The 24,651-nt window shown below is 41.1% G+C and overlaps 1 protein-coding gene across 3 annotated transcripts in view; it reads right to left on the reverse strand.

Annotated features, from left to right (window-relative positions):
- PHLDB2 (pleckstrin homology like domain family B member 2) overlaps positions 1 to 24,651 on the reverse strand; it is a 208,185-nt gene that overhangs the window by 92,611 nt on the left and 90,923 nt on the right. Inside the window, exon 2 of one of the 3 annotated variants that reach the window (XM_064495515.1) lies at positions 16,682 to 16,796. In XM_064495515.1, the coding sequence (XP_064351585.1) occupies positions 16,682 to 16,748 (67 nt within the window). In that variant the 5' untranslated portion in view covers positions 16,749 to 16,796. Of the gene's footprint in view, positions 1 to 7,520; positions 7,603 to 7,873; positions 7,917 to 16,681; positions 16,797 to 24,651 lie in introns of those variants that run through there. The other 2 variants (XM_064495534.1, XM_064495531.1) reach the window with 2 other exon arrangements.

The following is a 24,651-nucleotide window of genomic DNA, read 5'->3' on the forward strand; positions in this document are numbered from 1 at the left end:
AAACAAAACAAGAGAGGGAACCGTTCTAGATTAAAAGAAACTCGGGAGACACACAAGTTAAATGCCATGTGTAGACCTTGTATGAATCCTGTTTTAAACAATCCAACTATTAAACAAAAATTCTATGTGACAGAGAATCTGAACACTGACTGGAAAAAAGATCTTTTAATTACTACCATTTTTAGGTGTGATAGTGATACTGCTATACTTTTTAAAAGTCCTAAGCTCTTAGGTTTACATTTTTAATTATTTTTGAATAAAATACTACAGGATGTGGAATTTGCTTTGTAACCATCTATGTTGGGGGGAGGGGGGTAAAGTCTACAGATGAAACAAGATTAGCGTGTATTGAAACTGAATGTTGGGTACATGAGCTTTCACTGTATTATTCTTTAAATTTTTGTGTTTAAAATTTTCCATAATAAAATATTTGAAAAATAAAAGATGTGTGTGCATCCTGAAAATCAATATGAATAAAAATATATTAGTAAGTATTGGCAAAAATTACAGTGAAGGATGTGTTCTTTACAAAGAACGCTTTACAAAGGAAGATGTGTTCATACTTCTACGTGATTTTTTTAAAGTATAAAATACTAACTCTCTATCATGTTGAATTAAGCTCCTAAAAGCCAATTTTTTTTAAGTACCTTCGAGCAGTTTGAAAGAAAATGCACTGTCCAGATTACAAGTATCAGACCATTATATTTAGGATATTTACAAGATAATGGTAGGTGGGGTTACTAAGTTTCACCACTACATGTGCCCAAATAAAAACCACCTCTTCAGAAAGTTGAAAAATAAACACAAAACCAGCCAAACCTGCCATATCTTGAAGAACTGCAGCCTCAGAAAACATTAACACACACACATACCTTAACATATTTATGCTAAGAGAGAGACTGGCATACTTCATATATTCTTAAATTATGTGATGGCTTCTCTGAAAGTGGCAGAGTTCTTTAGGAAGGAAATCAAACCTGTATTTTCAGTGTTCCTTAATGAATCCTGAGAATCTTAGTCCAAAATAAAGGTTATTAAAATTTTCCCAAATAAAGCAAATGTTTATAGATGTTTCCTGGCCTTTGGCATAATTCATCCCCGGGTTTAGGTGATTCTGACTGTAGACCTTGAAGAATCCTCCTCTGTTATGTGATCACCACAGTGAAGACAAAGCCGAGAAGCAGAGAGGCACGGAATAACTACGTGGAGGTCCTGAGTGTCTGTGTGCGCCTGTACTTCAGATCCACTTCCTGAAGCAGGAAAAATCATCCTTTAAAAATAGTCAATTTTATGCAAGGAAAATATTGACTCTGGGATCACATGGGGATAAAGATGCTCTCTCTTGACCCTGAAACCATCACGATGGGCTGAAATTGGAAGCTGAGAGCCTCTGGGAGCAAACTCTGATCTTCACACCATCCTGTCCCCACTCCACGCTACTGATCAAAATACACTCTCTTAAGAGTCATCTTCTATTTTTCCACAGTAATATTTACCAAATCCAAACACGCTGTGTTCCCTACTCCCTTCCCTAATTTCTATAAACTGGGAAGAGTCAGGGCATAAGTAGCCTCAGGAGAGATCGAACAAACAGAAGTTGACCCCATCACCCACGGTCACAGTGCTTTTCCCCTTTAATTCAAAAGCAGAGAGGATGGGTTTTTAAAATACTATAAAATAAACAAAATAATGACACCATCTCTCCATTACTTAACTGTTGACTGTGCAAAGTGGGTGTTAGAAGACATTTAAGTTTTCCCTTTCCTGCTACCTACCTTTTAACCATTTCTTTTGCTTGGAAGGAAAAGGCAGAAGGACGTGAATCAGCAGAGATCAATAAGCAACTGACTAAATTAACTTTAATCAATGCTGTTTTCTGTATCTAGCCAAAAGACCCAATAAAGGAAATGGTTACATTAGGATGTTATTTTTATTGTAATGGCTAATCTAGTGCAAAGAATACTGGACAGGCTGCCAGGAACATGAGTCAGGAGACCCGTCCCTAGTCCCGGTTCTGCCAAAATAACCAACAGAAGCAAGAGCCGGAGCAAGACACTTGGCCTGTGTTCACCCTGTTTTAGCAGAGGTTTCCTCATGTTTAAAATGGTGAAGGTGAACTAGATGTTCTTTCGGCTCCAACTTTCTAGACTCCCAGAGATGCAAGTTAAATAACATAGGAGTGCCAGCTATCCAAAGCAGGAAATGGAAATGACCACAGAACAGAAACATGTTTTAGTGATAAGGTAGCAGCTACCTAATTGGGAAAAGATTGCACAGGCGCTGTTGCTCATGACATTCCAAGGGCATGGTAAATTATTTCAGCACAACACAGTGAGAAAAAGGCCTGCTCAGGGCTATGTTAATGTAATATAATATGGGTATTTCATTCAGCATGATGTATAAGAAATATTTTGCCTACATTCCCATGGCTTGCAATTTCCTTAATAAATCTTAGGCTGTTTTTGAAAAGCTACTTCTGCAATGATGTAAGCAGTGTGGCAGCCAGACCTCACTTTCCAGTCCCCTCTGAATATCTCTTGCCCAAGAAGCACTACTCAGGCTGCGTCTGACCTGGTCAAAAGCTTGTAGAAGCTGGCCTTCCAGTGCTTTTACCTGCCCTTGTTTTAGCAATACAGTGGTCAAGAAGCAAATCTAGGAGAAATCTTATCACCTTTAGCATTTTTGCTCTTCCATATGCTAATTCCATAAGCTTATTGCCATCTGGAGAGGTCACATGCTGCATGCAAACAAAATATTCTAAGATGATCAACACCGATTTCCACTGAACTCTAGATTTAGCAGCAAATTTTAGAAAAGACTGACCTTGCTTGAGGTCACAATATTAAATATTGGCGTGAACAAACTTTTTCTTCCCCCTTAATTTGTTAAGTAAGGAAAAGAAGTTCATCTAATAAATCAACCTACCCACACGAAGCAAAACAAGTATCTCTTGTTAAAAAAAACTCTAAAATGTCTCCATATAACTTTGCCTATTACTCTATATCTTTTTTATCTGCTTATTTGTATGGCCAGCTTCTCCAGCCCCTAGCCTTCCCACTGAATCTCAATAAAATGATTTTTATACTTGGGTTTCTTCTATTGACCACTCGCTGCTATAGGTAACAATTTTGCCTTTAAAGCAGATTCAGCACAAAGCTTCTTTTCAATGTCTAAGAAACATTCCTAAAGATCATGAAAACTGTGCAAATTAACCTTCTAGAAGATTTGAGTTCCTGGGTGGCAGAGACAAGCTCTGCCTTAGTAAATGTTTATTTTGAAAGGATTGGAAACCTGAACTGTCCGTTTTGGTTTCACTCACTTTCAAAAGTAGAGTCACATTCACCAAATGCCAATAAGTATTTCTAGCCAACAGTTATATTAAAAAAAATAAATAAATAAACTCTTTATCTCTCCCATCCTATGATAAATAAGAATGACTAGATGAAAGGTGAAAATGAAAAGGGTATTTATACCCCTTTATTGTAGCACCTGCAGAGAGCAGACCCCTTAAAAAAGTCATCACTTCTGAATCATTTCTAAATATACTGCTATGTACTTGGCTTTGAGGTGCAACCATTGGCCAGTTGTCAAAATGATAAGAACCTACAACATTGAGGTTCAGAGCTCTTCCAAGAAAGGCACACTAAAAAAATTCTTCTATATTGCCAGAACCTCCCAGATTTGAGGGTTATAACTACCATGGCAGGACCACTTAGCACACAAGACTAGAATCCCTAATCACTGGCCTATTGGCTAATCGTATAATCGTAGTAATGTAAATGTGAGAGTGGTTAAATGTGCACAACTTTTCTGATCAACAAAAATTCACTGAGATCACTCCTTTCCATAACCAGAGCCATTCACAAATACCATGCTTTAAAAACTCTCCTAGGAAATGAACAAAAACTTTATATTACTATCATTCTCTTCCCTATTGAGTAAACAGATAGAATGGTAGAGACTGGGGGTGGAGAGAGCAGAGAAAGTGCAATGAAACAGGACTTTGGAGGTCTGGTTTGCAGGTTCTCACCAGCCAAGTGAGTGGATGCAGGTAAGAGGACTTTTGAGATTCTTTTTACCCCCTTTATTATTTTGCTCTAGTCCCTCAAAGAGCCGATTCTTAACCAAAGTTCTGTGCAAATATCGCATTCACCTTAGATAGCCACTCATCAGCTTATGAATTTCCCCCACAACTGTCCTAAAGCATGCTCATTTTCTTATATGACAGGTGTCTTTTTTAACTCTGTACTCAGGAGGCCTCTCTCATCCTCCCTTCTGTCCTATCCATTCATGCCCTCTACTCTTAACCCACGAAGCAAGGAGGGACAAAAAAAAATCTCAAATGTTCTGTTTTGTACCTGGATTCAAAAGCAGCATCTGCTATGTCTGTGGAACCATCTGTTGCCCACTTTGCCACGGGAAGGATGGTGCAGGCATCAGACGTGGAGTGTCTCAGGTCACACAATAGAATTGTGCCTTTCTTGGAGCTGACACACCCAGGCATATGTTCCACAGTCACCATAGTTAATGCTACCCTTCCCCCATCAGAGTCTATTTAATTCTTCATGGAGAATGCTACCTCTAAATTCTCACAAAAGGTCAGGTCCTTTTTTTAAAAAAATTACATTTGCCCAAAAATCAGTTTCTAAATTCTCTAATCTTGGGTTGTTCCTATAACTAACGTCTATCACTCACTTGAGACCTTACTAGTCACTAACCTCTGGGCATCTCAGTTTTTGTATTTATAAAATGAAAAGATTGAACTCAGTGATTTCTGAGGCTCCCTTGCACTGTAACATTCCAAAATTCCAAAATTTTAAGCCAACTCAAAGTCAGTGAACATAAGTTCCTTCACATCTATGGTTATATTAAGACTTTTACTGCCAAGGGCAAAAGAATCTGCTGCAGACAAAAAGGTCTCTTTGTGTTGAGGAAGAACAGTCAGTTTCTTGAGGATCCAAATTAAATTAAGATCGCTAATCTTGTTAACATATGCCCTCAAGGTGCTACTCTAGTGAAGAGTTTGGGGCTGGATAATTCAGTTTGAGTGGCCTGCGCATCGTAGGATATTACATAGTATCTGAGGCCTCTACTCACTAGATGCCAGCCCAACTGGCAATTGGGGTTGCCCCTAACTCCCAGTTTGGACAACCAAAAATGTCTCTAGACTTTGGTCAGTAACCCCTGGGGAGCAAATTCTCCCTGACCCCACCTGCCTCCATTTAGAACCACTGCTGTTAATGTGTACCAGGGCTTCAAAATAAAGCACATCACTTGAAAGTTGTTTTGTTTCAAAGAGATGACATTTACACAGTTAATAAGTAAAGTACACCAAGGCCTAACAGACAGTCAGATTTATAAAACACGTATTCCACTTGGAAGATGTACAAAACCACTGTCTTTCCAAGTTATTCATAGAACCACCTTCCTGCTAAGGGTTGAGAATTAGCATGCAAAGTTATAACCTCAACTGCTCTTTTAAAGTATTTAAAAGGAATCCCGTTTTTCACAGGAACTCCTCTAGTGCACTCCAGAATCAACCACTGCATACAGACCTCAAAATGGGGCTTTGAAGAAAATAATGAAACCCAGTGGTGGGTTTAATCACTTCAGCTCTTTTTTCCCTCTCTTGTGCAAAAGCCAGTATATAAAATGATTATGAAAAGGTTGCTAAAGCGTTCCAGCTTTGGCCCAGGGTTCTTTAAGATAGGAGTTAGCAAGCTCTGAGCCTAATTTCCCAAGTATCTTTTCCTCCCCCACTTCAAACAGGAATCCAAGAGACAAACCCTAAAGTCAGTCCTCAGCCCAAAAGAACAGCAGCTGCCAGCTGCATGAAACAGACAGAAGCTTGCAAACTGACTGAAATGATGACTGCTCCTAACCAAACATCTCATTTTTCCATTTGTGAGAAAGGCTGGGATTTGCAAACCTCTGGGTCTCGGGAGGTGAAGGCTACACTAGTCAACTAAGCAAAAACTCAACTCCGCCTCAATTTTAAAGGAAACGCCAGTTATAAATGCGTTGGGGACTTTACAGAGTTTCTTAAGCACATATGTTTAAAATTCCACATTAAATATGTAACACAAAAACAGCTTTAAAAAATTTTTTTTAAATAACTTAAGTCCAGGATGTGAAAGGGGAATCATGAATAGACACAACTGTTACCTTTCAAAGAACCTTAGCTCTTTATTCAAACAAATATTTACACAATTGAGGGCAATGGTACCAGGGATGTAGCCATTCTGTTAAAACCGCGGGCAACTCTAAAGGTTTATTTATCCCAAATCCAACTACTCTGTTGCTATCCTACCGAGAACCAAGAATTCAAGTGCTCTCGGGGCAAAAGTTTAACCCTCTGAAACTGTGAACCTCATTTAGACCTCTCCCAGCTGAATTCAGGTAAGTTAGAATCTCAGACACATCTCAAACGCCTAAATTAAACCAAACTAGGAAGCTTAAAGTTACACGTCCAATACTAGAAAATAAATATCTGTAATTAATACGTTCATAACGATGAAGGGAAATGCGGCTGACACATATTTACACTAAAAGCACATTTTTATGCCTCATCTCCGAGTTCCACTCCCAGCAGCGTCTGGCTGTGACTAGCTGCGCATTCTAGAATTCCTGAGAGCTACTTCAGAGCAGCAGAAGGAAGACTTCTAGGGATGAGGGCAGGGCCAGGCGAGAGGATTTCCAGCCCAGGGCATGTCTACCGACATAAAAGGCTGCGGGCGCAGTTCCCTCTTTTACATAAGAAAAGTAGATGGGGCGCAGGTTCGACTTTCGAAGCTCTTTCAAACAGGAAACCCCAACCCTGGAAGGGACAGCCGGTCAGCTTTTTAATTTCCTGGCAGTGGCGGGAGTTAGCCAGGTCCTCGGCGCTTTAATAAGTGATGACTGCTAGAACTAAGTTGTTCAGTGCACCAGCAAACGTTTCAGTTACGCCTCAGCCGTGCCGGGCGCGGGTGAAACGGGGGTTCAGAACATTCCCCACTTCCAGCCGCTATCTCTTGGGGTTCCGAGACCGCCATGCCGTAAATTTGAGGGGGATCCAAGCCAAACTGGAATGCAGGTTCTGGGCGGTTCAAAACTCGAGAGCCCCACTCTTGAAACAAAGTGGACCAGAAGCGCAGCTAGCTAGATATTTGGGGCGGGGGGGGGGGTCGTCCTTGAATTCCGCGCCCACACCCTCCAGCAACCGAACTTCTTCCTCCGCCCACGGCGACAAAGCAGCTCTATCCCGAAGACCCCGATCTCTCTCTCCTTGGGAATTCCAGACTTCCAGGCAAAAGTTGCCTCCGGTCCCCCCAAATCCCTCCTGTTCCCTAGAATCGTTCTGTGAGCTTCTCTTCTACCCCGACACGCCCTCCCCAGGATCTTTCAACAGAGGTCCACCCATTCCGGGGGTTCGGGGCCCCCCAAAGCAGCGCAGCCCAGGCTCTGCTATCCCAGTCCTGGCTTTTGTCCCTGCAAGCTTGCATGAGAAGCAAAGAAACTGCGCCCCGGCACCCACTCACCGCCTCATCTTTCCTCGGAGCCGCCGCTCTCCACGCGCCCCGCCGCCCGTGGCCTGGCCCTTGCCCCCGCCTCCCTGCCTCCCTCCCTCCCTCCCTCCCTCCCTCCGGCCCCCGGCCCCCGGCCCCGCCGCAGCTCCAGCCGCAGCCGTCCGCGACTCCGGACTCGCGGTGTGCAGTCAGCGCGCCCCTCCCGGCCCGGGCGGCCACTGCCTCCTCTCCGCCCCCAACCCTCCGCGGCGCAAACGGGCGGCGACCAACTCGGCGGCGGGGGAGGCAGCGCCCCGGGGGAGCGGCTGGGCTGTGCGGATCCGGCGCGGCCCCCTCTGCCGCGCCGCCCACCGCCCCCTCCTCACCTGGCGCGTCCGCGCGGCCAGGTCCCAGCGGCCGGGGAGGGGAGGCGCGCTCCGGGCGCCGAGTCGCCGCGTGCGGTCCCCCTCGGGCCGCGGTGGTGGGCTCCGCGCGGCTCGGTCCCGTGCCCCGGCCCCCTTCGTAACCACCGCGGCGGGCTCCGAGGGACTCGGAGCCGTGAAGTCGGTGAAGCTCCCGGGCAGTTTGCAGTTGGGGCTGTTACTGCTGCCGGGGGGTCCTGGCCAGTCGGCCCATTACGGGACCCAGTTTCTCCCAGCCGCGTTTCCAGCCGCGCAGTAGACTTTTGTGGCAGGCTTTCTTAATGAGCTGGAAGAAGGGTGGGAGGGTCCACGTCCTCAGGAGACGATTTCCTCACCCGACGGTGATGTTTCTACTGGGAAACTCCAGGTGACCGCACCGCCTCCCAACAGTTCGCCCGCGGGCAGGTACCTGATGCGTCAGAAAAGCAGTTATGCAAAATCGTTGGAGAACAGCCTTGGCTGAGGATTTTAAACCAACTTCTACTGATTTCCTTTCAGTTATTTCTCTTGAAAGTTTTTTTTTTATTTCCAACGTGTTTTGATCAGTTGCTGCAGCCAATGAAAACCATGCAGATGGAACGGTGGCCGCTTTCGCGGAAGACGACCAACTGGACCCAGGGCGACCTCAGTGCCCCTCCGCACGCGGGCGTGTGACCCTCTGCCAAATCCTGAGCGACACTCTAGGCTTACAAAGGTGAAGGTCATGGCCCTCGAGGAACTCAAAACTGCAAGAAAGAGCACAATGAAATGCAAACTAACTTGTGATCAGCAATGACAAAGTATGGCTTTGGGCAGGTGGTTTTAGTTCCCAAGAACAATTTCATCTACTGTGTAGTAACAATGATACTGATGTTGCAGGATTGTTAATAAGCTTCCAGATAATGTATGCCAAGTGCCTGATACCATGAGTGACACTCAGTAGGCACTCAACAAATAGTTATTTGTTTATTAATTGCACTTATTTAATGCACTTTTCTTTTGTACAAGTAAAAATCTGACTTCTAATTTAAGGGAGTAATTCACCTATGAACTGCTTGGTGTTTTACAGAAGTTTTTTTTTTTCCTGTCCTGGCTCTTCTCCGCAGGAACATACAGGAATCAGTCCACCACTTAAATACTCCAGCAGTTCTCTCTTACCTCCCACTTCATCAGTTTCCCCCTAATTATTGAATCATCCCATCACCATAAAATCATGTCCTTTCTCCCACCTTAAAAACAAAAAACTCTCTCTTGAAGCCACTTCCCTCTCCAGCCACTTGCCCTGTTTTCCTGCTCAGCCACAGCAAAACTCCTTTAAAGAGTTGTTAAGAAAAGCTGTCTCCAAGTGTTCTCTTCCCATTTATTCCAAACAGGCTTTTGCTTCTGCTCTGTCCCCTAGAACTTCTGTCAAGATCAAACTACTAGATTAGAAGTTTTCTCAGAGCTCATCTCACTTGAACCATCAGCAGAAATGAACTCTTTCTCCTCCTGGAAACGATTTTAGCTGGACTTCCACAGCGTTTTCATGGTTTTGTTTTTTTGTTGTTGTTGTTGTTTTTCCTACTCCATTGCTTGCTCCTTTTCAGTCCCCTTTGCTGCTCCCTTCCCTTCTCCCAGCATCTGAGCAGTGGAGTCCCCAGAGTTCAGACTTTGGACCTCTTCTCTATCTACACACACTCCCTTGGTGACCTCATCCTGTCTCATGGCGCTAAAGACTACCTATGCAGTAATGACTCCCAAATTTTGCCTCCAGCCTGACCATCTTCCCTTTAACTGCTTGCTCCAGTCTACTGCCCACTTAGGGACTTCTCCTAGGTAACATTTCTGACACTGAAATCCTGAAATTCCTCCCTCCATCTCCCTTTGCCAACTGAAGTCTTCCTCACATCAGGCCAAAAACCTTGGTGTCATCCTTGACTTTTCTGTTTCTCTCACCTTTCAAATCCAATCCATCAGAAAAAATAATTTTCAGCTCTACTTTCAAAATAAATCCAAAATTCAACTGCTTACCACCTCCACTGTTATTACCACCTAATTTACCCTCATGTCTTGACTTTATCCTCACCCTATTTCTACTTTTGCCCCCATGCAGGCAGTTCTCAACACACAGCCAAAGGGATCCTTTTTAAATATGGAGACAACTCATATCCCTCCTCTGCTCAAAACCCTGCAATGATCTTCATCTCAATCAGAGCTCAAGCCAAAAGCTGTGGAATGGCCCAGAAGGACAATATGTGATCTATCATTCTTTGACCTCAGCTCCTGCTTCCCCAACTTCCCTCACTTAGCCTCACTTCCACAATGGCTTCCTCAGTATTCCTGGACCAGATTCCTAGATGAATGTGCTCCCATCTCAGGGCCTTTAAGCTCGGTGTCCTTTCTGCCAGGAATTCCTCCCCCACCCTTAGTTATCTGCAAGGTTGGCTCCCTCACTTCCTTCAAGATGCTGCTCAAATGTCACCATGTTCCTCAGGCCTGCCCTGACCACACGATTTAAAATTAAAAATGCATTCCCCACACCAGTGAGCTTTCTTCTTCTTCTTCTTTTTTTTTTTTTTTTTTGACAGAATTATCACCACCTATCATATTAAAAATGTATTTTTATTATGTTTATTATGTGATAGACTCTCCTCACTATAATGTAAGTTCTATGCAGGCAGGGACTTTTGTCAGCTCTCTACAGTGATTTATCCCCAGTACTCCTAGAAAGATGCCTGGCTTGTAGTTGGTGCTCAAGAATGAATGTTTTTCACTCATACAGCTTTACAACAGCAACAACAACAGCAACAACAACAAAACAACAACAACGTAATCCAAAAATGGTCAGAGGACCTAAACAAGCAATTCTCTAATGAAGACATGCAAATAGCCAATAGGCACATGACAAAATGCTCAATATTGTGAATTATCAGAGAAATGCAAATCAACCCCCCTCCAATTTGTGAAACAACTGTTTGTACTATAGTTATCTTTAATATTATGCCTAGATAAAGAATCAAGAAATGTTTATTTGTGGAGTGCATTGAAAAAGATCATTGATTTTAGAATCATGGAGACCTGGGTTTAAACACTGACTCAGCCCCTTTACCAGTCAAGTAATTTGAGTGTGCTGTTTACCTTCATTGACAAATTTCTATTCTGAGAAATGGGACTGATAACACCCAACTCATATTTGTATTAATTAATGTGATAATGTAGGCATTCTTTTCACAGAAGATAGATAGCACCCAAGGATTACTCAAAAGTGTAGTTTCTTTTTTAAAAAATTCTTTTCTTTTTCAGTGCAAGTGGTATATATTTAAGGTGTACAACATAAATATTTGATGAACGTAAACATAGTGAAATGATTGCCACAGGTAAGCTAATTAACATATCTTCTCACATAGTGATCTTTTTTGTGTATATAATGAGAACACCTGAAATCTGATCTCTTATCAAATTTCCAATATTCAACACAGTATTAACATTAGTCATCCTGCGGTCACATTAGATCTCTAGACTTACTTATCCTTTAACTGCATCTCCCCATTTCCCCTGTCTCCCTGCCCCTGAAAACCACTTTTTCACACTCAGCGTCAGCATCTATGTAATCCACTTTTTTTGAGTTCCACATGTTAGTGAGATCATGCAGGTTTTTTTTGTTTTTTTTTTTTTTCCTTTCTTTCTGCATCTGGCTTATTTCACTTTGTATAATGTCTTCATCAAAAGAGCTGTTTCCAACCACACTTGCCCTTCTGTGGAACTGTTGTCAATGACATCAACCATTGAGTTGTACTGCCTTCTAGAAGTTGAGTTCCACTTCATAAACTCCTTCCTTTTAGAATTTAATACTAAGATGAAATTTCTGTCTCAAAAATATCAATGTACTTTCATTTCTTAGAAAAGATACCTTCATTTATTTTCACATTAGATTTGCAATCATTGTTAAGGAGAACTGTATAAACCAAAGTTTCCCTTTGCATCCTGGGTTTAAGGAAACACAGTGTCAAATTTTTTATTAAATTATTGTGCTATTATAAATTACAATTTAAAATATACAGTAGTGCAATTAATGTATAGTAGTACAACTTGATTGTACTATTATAAATTATGTTATTAGATTTATCGTACTAAAAAGATTTTGCTCCTTACTCTTTTTTTTAATGTCTTCAATGTGTTCTTATTCCAATAACCTTATTGGATACTTGGATTTTACTCTATGTTCTCATATACATTAAGTATAAGTAACACACTAGCTCTTCAAATTAACACTAGAAAATTAACTAAAATTAAAGTGGAAATTTATTCCCATATGCTGCTTTATGTTCAAACTTTTGTGAGATTTGTTGTCTAATTATGAGAAAAATTTCAATACATTTGGAACGTCTGATTAATTTCTGCATCAAAGAGTTTCTTTCTGTTGTGCCCCCATGTTTTTTTCTGTGAGTTTATATTGGAATCAAGCAGGAAAAGGATACTGGGTGTGTGTGTGTGTGCGCACGTCCCCTTAGATTAACTTACCCTGCTGTGTTTATCTGGTTTACTTTTCTAATCACTCGAGGAACCTGAATTGGTCTACTTTTCCTGCATGGCAGACCTAAAACAAAGAGTTTTCTTTGTGGCTTATCTGCTCACCAGAGAAAAAAACAGTGCTCTATCCATGGTAATCCTTGATACTGCAGGGAACTCAGTTTCTCTTCTCTGCTGCTCCTCTTTAATTTTCCTTTCATCTGACTTTCGTTATCCCATACCTTGAATCCAAATTCACCCTTAGTATAATATATTACTAGTTTATTTATGTATTTGTGTATTTATTTTGGAGCCATGGTTCTCAGGGATGTTTGAATTGATGTGTCAGATATATACAGACTTCACTGTATGCCCAGATGGGTGGGAAGTGGAGATTAAAAATAAGACATTTGTGTGTCCATGTATAAGGAATTTACTGCCAAGCACATAACTGTAACATGATAATGTAATTAAAAAATAAAGGGAATGATAGAAATGAGTTCAGAGAGAGAGTATCTCCGCCTGATGGGTCCACCAGGGAAGACATCGTGTGTGGCCTTCATATTGAAAGGAAGGCCTTGAAGCAGAGGAGACAGCATGAAAAAAGCCAGGGGCAGGTTGGGAAGCAGTGAGTAATGTGGCCTGCCTGAACCCACAGTACGTGGAGGGAGGCTCCGGAGATACGATCGAGGGAGCTGGGGCCAGATGAGGAAGGGAGAGATGGGGCCTCGAATTTTAGATTTCATGTCTAATACCATTTTAATTATGTCATTTCCTTGCTCTAAACTTGCACTGGCTCCTCCTTGCCTGAGAAATACAGGAAAAGCCAGCAGCTTTATGGGAAGTGGAAACTGATTATATACAGCTAGGATGAAAGAGAAAGATGAGCTCCAGCCACAAAATTTAAAGATTCCAATAAAGGGGTCCAATTCTGTTTCCTAACATGTTAAACAAAGCTATCAATCCAAGACAAGTCTGCTCAATTGAATTTTCACTAAGGACGCAGTTGAGATACTGAATCTCTCTGCCCACTGCTGCCTGCCATCTGTTTTTCCATCTCAGGATGACCCCATAGTTACAGATCCTGATTTTCACAGAAGTAAGTATGAAACAGATAGGTTTTGGCTATTAGGTCAAGTGTTGAACTGGAAATTCAGTGACTTAATATTCCAATGAACCGGCTGTGTCACCAGGGACTTAAGGCTACTTGCTTGACCTTTTTTAATGTTTCACATTATGGGGATAATTTTTCTCAGGGTTGTTGTTAAGAGAGCTAATAAAACATTACCATACAGCACCCAGCTCTGACTAGAGATTTAACGTCGGTGCTCAAAAAGTTCTAAACTGTTGTTTGAGCATTTGTTTCTAAGGTGCAGATAGTGATGCTATGACCAGGACAGTTCTTTTAGACTCATTTGAATGTCTGGCTATTCACAAGAACTAGGTGTTTCTGTGAGTTACAGACACGTCTAAAGAAGACAAGCAAAGGACATTTACTGTGTTTCTCAAATGGGAACAAAAAGAAGCTCTGTTCATAAGGTCTTTCTCTTATTGTTCATCTCAAAATGATGATTCCCAAGGGATAAGTATTGTATTTATCAGACTGTCATAGACTCTCCAAAACTTTAACATGGGTAGATGGATACACTATACCTTTAATGTTAATATTAAAAGTTAGCTTTATAAAAAGCTTTTCAACCCAACAATTCCCAAGAAGAAAGTTACAGGTAGTGAAGAAAGTTACAGGTATTGAAATGAATTTGCTAGTCCAGAAGGCAAATATGGATATGATTAAAGGGTGCATTTCCTTCCTCCTATCCCACGCCTGCTGGTAGGCCTTTCTGTGGCTCTCCCTTTGGTTCCTCTCCCAAAACCCCAGACAAGGTCTGAGGACCCCAACAACTGAGTGCTGGTAGAGGGAAATCACCTAATAGCTTTTCATTCCTCTAGTCTGTTGGGCACTGATAGGTAATGTTATCGAGACAAGCCCTGATGTGGTTTATTGCTTTCCTGTCACACAGCCTAGTTCTGTCCTGCATCCTATATGGCTCCCAAAGGTAATCAAAGTGACTAGGTGGAAAATTCCAGGCAATTTTTAAGGATCCATATGGGTGGAGGGCAATGTTACTTCCAATGAATAATTCACTGGTAATTAGTCTTCAAAAGAAAATTTTCTCTCTCATGGGCTATTAGCATTCATGTTAAATTCCCTATGACCTCGTAAATAGCTAAATGCTTTGATCCTATTGGAAATATCAATCCCTTGTTTTCCATTACAACTGCCCCCACCTTCAGTACAAGGAAGGAGGGGAGCGGTATGGGGCAATTGCTGAGGGATTACTCAGTATTTGAAGCCTGCACTTAGGGCATGGATGTGATGGCGGGTGGGACAGGAGTAGGCAGACATTGGAATTATAAGCTTCTAAATCAAGCCTCTGTTCTCAATAGCACTAATTAAAATTTGTAATTATTTTATTTTGTTTATTTTTTTATTTCTCAATCCCTCAACTCCCCCACTGCTATAATTCTAAGCTTTGTGAGATCAGGGACCCTTTTATGCTGTTCATCACTGTACGCCCTATGCCTCCCACAGTACTTCATAAATGACAGACACCATAAAATATTTGTTGAATAATTACATAAATTGGTCTTGAGAACTGAAAATCTAATTTCATCACTTCAATGCTTAAGAATTCTTCAGTGACTCTTCCAAGGCATTAGGATAAAATAAATCCAAAATCTTTGGTTTAGCATTAAATAAATAAATGAAAAGTAAGTCATCTGGTTATTCCAGATTATTTCCCCAGCTAGTAGCCTATGGTTCCCTCCACCTTCTCCCTGCAAGGAGGGGAAGTTTCAAACACAATAAACAACCTGCAGTTATTCCCATGTCATATTCATTCACTTCTTTCCACATAACCAGCAATAGTCAGTTCAAGGGGTCATTCATCCCAGAAAGCTTTTCCCAACTCCCTCCCTGGTCTTGGAAGTACCTAGATGCTAAGGTACTTCATGTTATTGCATTGCAACTCTTCTGTTTTATCTTCTACCTCTGCTCAAAATTTAAACTCCTTCAGGAAAGAAGCCTGTGATGGTTAATTTTGTGTCAACTTGGCTAAGCTATGATGGTCAGCTGTTCAGTCAAACACTAGGCTAGATGCTGCTGTAAAGGTATGTTTTTAGATATGATTTACATTCAAATCAGTAGACCTTGAGTAAAACAAACTACCCTTCATGACGTGACGGGTATCATCCAACAGTTGAGACTTTAAGAGCAGAAGATTGAGGTTTCCCAAAGAAGGAATTCTCCTCAAGACCGCAACGTGGAAACACTGTCTCAGTTTCCAGCCTGCTCTCCCCTGGAATCAGGATTCAAGCCTGCAGAATTAACTCTTACCTGAATTTCCAGCCTGTGGGCCTGCTCTACAGATTTCAGACCTGCCAGCACCCACCATGTGAGACAATTCTTTAAAATCTCTCTCTCTCTCCCCCCTTTTCTCACTCTTTTATGTATATATTTACATTTACATCTCCTATTGGTTCTGCTTCTCTGGAGAAACTTCACTAACACAGGAGCTTTCTATTTTAACTCCTGTGCATAAAACTTAGCACAATAAGTAAGTGGAAAATTAAATCTAGCTTGAAATCCCTTAATAGAAGAGGACTTCACAGTGCAGCTAATATAAATGAGGTTGACTGAACCAGGTCCCCAGCAAATCCCCGAGCACCGCCCCTGCCCCCTGATAACTAGATCATCTGACACATAATAAAAATTAATAAGGAGAATATACATTTTATGAATCCATTTATTTTGTTTGGAATTCTGGAGACCACATTACAAAGATTCCATCCAGTACCACGAGCCCTGTGAATAAAAAGCAGTTGGGTTCGTGTCTCGTCCTTCTGAGAAGGGAGACAGCAGGATCAGCTGCTCTTCTAGAGCACCTAAAACTTTGTACCTTTCTCTCTGCATCCCATTCCACTCCTTTTTATATGGGCTTTGACTTTTGTGTGACTGATAAGTCACTGGAAAAGACCTCTCCACACCAGCTGCTTTGGCCTGCCTGTCATTCAGTATCTGGTCCAAACAAAACCTCAGCATGTCTTCAGTGGGGTAAATAAGCATGTGACCAAAGCTCCAGGCTAGGATTGACAGCCTTGGGGTATCTTCCTGGTGTTTGCTGGATTCCTGGGTTTGTGCTGGGAACTGCCAAGTCATTCCCAATATGCACGGCAGAGAGTAGGTACTCATAAATATTTACTGAATACCCCTGAGAATGAAGTGCACACCAGGAGGGTTCTCACCAACATGTTGTCCATCACCGACTCCATCCTCCTGAGTCTCCTCTTTATGGGCATTATCCTCCTCCATCAGGGTCTTCTGATGAGTCTCAAAGGAGAAACTTGGATTGATGTCAGCCTGTGCTCAGCAAGAAAAGAGAGGTACCATGAGTGGGAAGCTGGAAGCTGAGGTGACCTCTGAAAACTGAAGGTCAACAGAGCTGACGTCTGGGGAATACTAACTGCTATTGAATTTGTTGAATTCCCACCGCTGAATATCCTTTAGAATGACAAAACTTAAACACCATCACCACCAACCACCACCACCAAAAGCATACTTTTGGCTAGAATAATTAAGGTTTTTAAAAAAATGATGATGGCAAACAAGCAATGGGCAATATTCAGACCAAGAGAAGAATCAGTTTTTCAGCATAGTTGTTTCTGCTTGAGGTTTATTATTGCTTGTTTTCTATTTTCATCCCATGTTAATTGTTTACTAGTCACCTTGTTAGACATTATGCCTTTGTTACCTCTTTTCATTTTATAAAATCTCACATTATAGGAACAGAAACCAGTGTCCTTGTTTTTAAGAGCTCCCCAAGGAGCTCCTGACTTTAAGTCAGGCCTCCCACAGCTCTCATCTGTTCAGTTTTCTCTGCAGACTTCATATGCCTCAGGGGATGGTATGGTCCCACCATCATATTAGGGCTCCCATTTGTTGTGTACCTATTTTACCAAATATTTCTCATTTGATTTTCACAGTGACTCTTAGACTAAGTATTATCATTCCCACTTTACAGATGAGAAGCCTGAGGCTCAGGAAGAATAAGAGAGTTATCAAAATCACATAACCAGTAATGTACATTACCTCATAAGATAACAACCCCCATCTCCTAGTCAAATGCTAAAAAAATCAGAGTTTGTTTACATGGTTCTTAGTGTATTAGGGAGGATGGATTTTAATGGTGGCAGAATTGGAGGCAGAAAGACCAATTAGAGGTCTACACAGTACTTCAAGGGAAAGATGTTAAGAAACTAAACTAGCACATTTGTTTAAGATAGCAAGATTCAGGCTGTGATATATATGGGAGGTAAAGGTCATCAGGTCAGGATGATTTACTGGTACTGGGAGGTGGGTGCAGGGGAGAGTATGGTATGAATCTGGATAAGTGGTGGATGATGGCACCATTAGATAAGAATGGAAATACTGGAAGTGGAGCAGATTTGGAGTGAGGAGGGGAATTTGATTTTGAACATATTGAGTTGGAGGATATCTGCAGATCATTCAAGTGAAGTGCAGGGTAGAGATCATGAGCCAAGCTGGTTTATAGGCTGAGGGAAGATAGAGAGGGAGACAGTAAAGATCTAGGAGAGAGGGGATTAAGTGATGGAGCAAGTTTCTGGGAGAAGAGAGAGAGGATGAGGTCAAGAACCCAGCTGAGGGCTGGCCTTGACCAGAAGACGTCCTCCTCGTCTTAAGAAGCCGGGTGGAGGAAAGGAGAAGAGGATGGACGCCCACGTAGATCAAGAGCTGTGTGGCAGGAAGAGTTTAAGCATTCCTCATTTTACATACTGACGGTCTCACTTCTGCCAATGAAGTAGAAGGCCAACTCTCCATGGGAAGTCTACCACTCTGAATATTTTTGTAGGAGATAAATGCTGAAATATAGACTTCAAAACTTGAAAAACTTTCATGCTGCAAATAATACCCAGAAAGAGAAAAGACAATCCACAGAATGGGAGAAAATATTTGCAAATCATATATCTGATAAGGGACTTGTATCTAAAATATAAAAGAACTCTTAAAATTCAAAATGGTCACAGATCTGAGTAGAATTTTTTTCCAAAGAAAATACACACATGGCCAATAAGCACACGAAAAGATGCTGACATCATTAATCATTAAGGAAAAGCACGTAAATGCCACAATCTGACACCAGTTCAGACCCACTGGGATGACTATGAAAAAGACAGATAACGGCGCATATCGGCATGTAAAATGCCACTTTGGAAAACAATCTCTCAGTTCGTCAAAAGGTTAAACACAGAGCAGCGATAAGACTCAGCAATTCCACATACAGCTATTTACCCCAAAGAAAGGAAAACATATGTTCACATATAACTTGAATACAATGTTCATAACATCATTATTCATAACAGCCAAAAAGTGGAAATAACTCAGATGTCTGTCCTTTAACTGGTCAATGGATAAATAAAATGTGGTATATCTGTACCATGGAATATTATTTGGCTATAAAAAGGAATGAAGAACCGATATACACTCTGACATAGATGAACCTTGAAAACGTTATGTTCAGTGAGAGAAGCCAGTCACAAAGGAGCACATATTATATGATTCTATTTATAGGAAATGTCCAGAATAGGCAAGTCGGTAGAGACAGAGTAGCTTGGTGGTTATCTGGAGCTGTTTGTGGGGGACATGGTGGAGGAGGGACAGGGAGGGACCACTGATGGTTATGGGGCTTCTTTTGGGAGTTGATGAAAATGTCCTAAAAGTCGATTGTGGGCAACTCTGTGAATATATTTTTAAAAAATGAATTTTACACTTTAAATGGATGACTTGTATGCTATGGGAATTTTACTTCAGTAAGCCATTTTAAAAAAACAGAAATTTGAGGTCTGAGGAAAGGATTACTGACAGAGGCAAAAACTGAAGAACACTGCTGAAGACCAGATATTAATAATAACTGTCATTATCTCTGAGGATTCACACGCCAGGCACTGTGCTAAGTGATTCACCTGCATTATCTCCTTTCATCTTCACCACAAATCCACACATATTAGGTATACTTCCCTCATTTTACAGACAACACAATTAAAGCTCGGAAAACGTAAAGAACTTGTTCAGGGTCAACAGTGAGAAAGAGACAGACACAAAATGTAGCCCCTCATCTTTGTCAGTCTGGAGCCTGTTTCTTAATACCCGTACTCTGTTGTCTCTCACAAATTTTGCCTTTCTATTTGACTTCATCTTTCTAGGTTCAGCACAAATGCCAGTGTCTTTATGCCAGCATCCCCATAAGTCTGTGTCTACCATTCTTTGAGTGTAGCAGCCTTTCATCTCTGCAATGCTAATAAAGAGTCGCAAAATAAGTGCATCAATAAATTAGCACTCTCTTTACCTCCTCCACACTCAGGAGTCCTAGAAGCATGACCACTGCTCTGTACTGAGCGACTTCCCAAGCTTCAGAACACTAAGAGATAAAGTAGCCAAGAGCTCTACCCAGAGATAATGCTTCTCTCCCTACTCCTCTGTTTGGAGAGGTTATGGGTGAGCAGAAAGGAACAAAAGCCAATCTCATCTCTTAGATAATGGAGACAGAGCACACACCCACGCCCCTCTGGAGCTGGTTCTCTCAGGTTTTGAGATCTTGCTGCTCTCCGCCAGCTTTCCTCACCTATTAAATGCAGATAGACCTAAATTAGTCCTCACCATGTAGCAGGCATTCAAGAAATTTTATCCTCCTTTTCCATTCTTTTCGCAGTCCCTCATCCCATCCCCATGGGGCTAGAACTTACTGTTTATATCCAAGCATCTAGTCTGGGGTGGGGGACTAAAAGAAGAGGCAAAAGACGAACCTGGCTCGCCAAACTGGTCTACCTAATCTCCTCTGTGCTCGGTAATCACAGCAGAACGCTGGGACCCAGTTAAGCTGAAACGCTAAGTGTTTCCTGAGGCAACTATGACATCTGTTTACATATATCTTAATGCCATGTGAAAAATAATATAAGAAGCAGCAGAAGAAAAATAGTCCTTTATAGTAAAATGTCCCAGTGTTTATGTGGGTTAGATTGTGCCAGACATCGTACTGGTCTTTTTTTTTTTAATTGAGGTAACATTGGTTGGAAGCATTATACACTTTCCATGAGTACATTATATTTAGACTTCTGTGTACACCGCAGTGTGCTCACCACTGAAAGCTTAGTTTCCATCGATCAGCATACAGTTGACCCCCTTCACTCATTGTGCCTTTGCCCCCTGTTAACCACTACCCTGTTCTCTGCATCTGTGTGTTCGTGCTGGAGTCTTTACAGACATCATTTAGTCCTCACACAGCCCACTGGGGTAGGTTCTCCTGTCGGACAGATGAGAAAATACAAGGTAGAAGAGCAGGAATAATTTCTCCAAGGTTATTCAGTCAGGAAGGGGAGGGAGGCAGGAACCTCGCAAAGGTCTGTGTGACTCTAAAGCCAGGTCTCTCTGTCTCTCTGTGACACCGCCCCCCACATCCTTTCTGTTATCACCAAGCCCCATTTCATGGACATTGTTTTCCTAAAAACAGTGTGAAGGAACATGATTGTAACACGTAAATATATTCACAAGCAGTCATCCTACATCACTGCAAAATACTAGATTAAATATTTAAAAACAGAACACAATATCACATTAAGAAAATGTACCATGATCCAGCGGGATTCATTTCTGGAATGTAAGGATGATTTGGTGTTAGGAAATCTATTAATATGAACATGACATTAGTAGATGTAAGAGTAATAATCATATGATTATTCTGTGGATGAAAAAAAAAAGCTTTTTGAAAGAAATTTCCTGAAAAAATCACTGAAGAAAATAGAAATTGATGCGTATTCTCTAAAAAGCCAGAATTGTGCTTATTGGGGGTAATATTAGAGGCAATTCTAATAAGATTAGGAAAGAGTCAGGAATGCTCACTATCTCTGTTACTATCGGCCATTGTTCTAGACATATTAGTCTGCACAATTTAAAAAGAGAAAGCAATAAGAGGCCCATGAGTTGGAAAAGAAGTAAAAACTATTTTGGGGCGATCTGGTAGTTTACCTAGAGAACCAGAGAAAATCAACAATAAACTAACACAGACAGTAAAATTAATGTACTCTTTTTAAAATGTTAAAGATAATGTTAATTTTACAATAATTTCAGAGATACTTTCAGAAATAATTTCAGAATAGCTTCAGAAAAGCTACAAGAATAGCACAAAAAACAATTCTTTCTGGAATCACTTGGGGATAAGTTTTGAACATGGTGCCCATCATTCCTGAATAGTTTAGGGTGTAACTCATCAAACAAGGACATTCTCAGGTAACTACAACATAAGGATCAAAATCAAGAAATTATCATTGACACTTACTAACACTGAATTCACAAACTCCATTTAAGTTTAATCAGTTGTCCTGGTAATATTCTTTCTCAGATCTAATCTGGGATCATGTGTTGCATTTAATGATCACATCTCTTTAGTCTTGTTCAGTCTGCAAAAGTGCAACCTGGGTGGCCTCTCACAGACTAATTTATCCTTACTTCGACCCCCCCTGCACCAGGGGTGATGGAAACGGCAGAGAATGATCGCAACCAAATGCCATCCTGCCAGACATATAAAATGAGTAATTGCTTGAGTGTGTAACAAGAAGCCTAGAAGTTATATTATGCTTTTATCTTCTTTTATTTTTACCATAAAGGTTTTAAAAGAGACTGTAAAAATAGAAATATATTAAACCATTCACTCGTTGTTGAATTCTTTCTAGTTAGGATGCTCACAAGCAAAAAATGTCTTGTTTCCAAACGGTCTAAGACAATCTCTCTTAAGTTCGATTTAACAGTATATCTCCTAGATCAGAATATTCTCAGACCTGTTTTGCTCTTCAAGTAAATCTCAGTTAAGGAGCCTGTTTTTAGATTAAATTTTAAGTGAGCACACAGAGAACACAACTATCTCCTTTGAGTTAGACATGAATTCTAAGTCAGTTAAAAAAAAAATCTAATCTGACTGCCTCAAAGTTCTGTTGGGAATTCTTGGAAATCTGTCAGATTACTACTAATTCCAAGGAGTGGTAGTTTGAATTTCTTTATATGTAAAACTTACAACTACTTTTGCCTAATTCTATTTTTATGATAGTCAAATCATTAGATTTCATCCTAGCTGACTGTCGACTCTCTGAAGGGTTTTGAAAATACACCAGGTCTGTAGGTAACTGTCATGTTTTGCTTGCTTGATGAATCTTTGTCCTCATTATGCTTTCTGGATGACTTACTCAGATACATTATTGGACATTTCTTATTTCTTTTTTCTTTAGCCCAGATAGCTTTCTTGAGCTAGTGTAGTTAATCACATTGAGAGTTCATAAGAGGTTTTTTGTTTGTTTGTTTGTTTGTTTGTTTGTTTGTTTGTTTTTTAACAGCAAATTCTAGATATCCTGGAGTGCCTGGGGTCTATGCTTCTTTAAGTTGACTCAGTGGGAGTGTTTATGAATACAGGGTTCTATTTTCTAGTCACCTCCTTGATGACAGAGTACCACCCCCCCACTTTTTTTGGGCTACATTTCTCTGTGGGAGCCATTTTCCTCAGAATAGGTTGGAAAGAAAGAGAGAGAGAAGGATTGTGGGAGAGGTCAGTTCCTCTTCCAGGCTGTCTGCAGGTAAGGCGACACCAGGGAGTTTTTAAAAATACAGATTCCTTAACCTCACTCCAGACTTTCTAAACAGAATCTTTGGGGGTGTGTCCATTAATATGTACTTTTAAGGAGTGCCCAAAAGATTTTTTCCTTGACTAGCATTGAGAAGTTGTATTCTACACATTGGTTTATCATAATGATGCCTAAAAAAATCAGAGTTTGGGAAATGATGCTCTCTATACCTCCTTCTCAGTAAGCCATAACTCACACTGATATATGCATTTAAGGAAAGTCTATTTAATTTTGTTGAACTCAGCATTTCCCAAATTTCTTTGAGTATAGAACATATATATATATATTTTTGGACGCAACACATATTACTCTAGCACACCCCAAAAACAGGCTTTGTGAAATAATGGCCTAGAAAATATGACTCACCATGTCACCCCATCTTTATTAACAGTCAGCAGCTCTTTGATGTTTGGCCACTCAGCAATGAATGTAACTGCAGCTATTCCTCAGGGCTATTACACAAGGTTTCATAAGGCCTTCATGCCCAGTGTTACTCTCTGACTCTCCCTCTGCTTATTCCTAACCTTTAGATGTTTTTCTAAAAAAACCAACAACAGTTATGAAAGTTAATACACATTGATTGCTGACTATGTGCCAGACTCCGTTCTAAGCACTTTGCAGGCATTATACTACTTAATCCACAGCCCTGCAAGCAGCTTTTATTATTATTATAACAATATTACAACAGGATGCAGAGGAACAGAGCGATTAAGTAGCTAAACCTAAGAACATACACAGAAAGTGGTGAAGCAGGTATCACAGACATTAAATCCAGGTGTTCAGACTCAGAGCCTATCACATTAACTGCTCATTATTTTGCTTGAGCTTTAGCCATTGGTCTTCCTCTGCGTGCTCCTCCTTGACAGTGGCATTCAGCCAAAGTGTCACCTTGCCCATGGCTTCCTAAGTCCTCTCCCTAACTCTTGCTCTCTCTTCTGAGCCACAGACCCACCTCCCTAACTGCTTTTTAGACGTCTCAGTGAGGAGTTACGTAACGGGAAACTCAACCTATTTCTAACAGAATCTCATTTTTCCTCTCCAAACTTACCCCTCCTTTTGTGTCCCCTCTTTTCAGTCATTCATATATGTCTTCACGGGGCACATATGGGCATCTGCCATGTGTTTGGTACTGTGCTGTCTTGAGGGTACACATCAACGTGAACAGGACTTGGGTTCTCAGCCCTAGTGTCTGCTGCTCCATAACGTCAGTGTTACGTGCTCCGTCAAGCCCTCCTCCTCCTCCGTTATGTCCTTCCAGATTAAACCCCAGCAGCTGTTTTATTCCCTAAATTATTAATGAATTACATTCACTTGAAAAGACACTTGATTGTCCTGGGTTACCTTCCTGTGACAGGTCACCGGCACTTGTATTCTAAGAAGGGGGCACCATCCACACACTCTTCTTACAATGTGACGTCAATATTCCTTCATCATGAAGTGGGGTCTACACTTCCTCTCCAGGATCTGGGTGGTCCTGTATCTGCAGAGGGAGTGATACCAAGTGATACTTTCCAAGGTTAAGTCCCAACAGG

Source organism: Camelus dromedarius, chromosome 2 (genome assembly GCF_036321535.1).
Source record: "Camelus dromedarius isolate mCamDro1 chromosome 2, mCamDro1.pat, whole genome shotgun sequence".
In the NCBI taxonomy this organism is placed as follows: Eukaryota; Metazoa; Chordata; class Mammalia; order Artiodactyla; family Camelidae; genus Camelus; species Camelus dromedarius.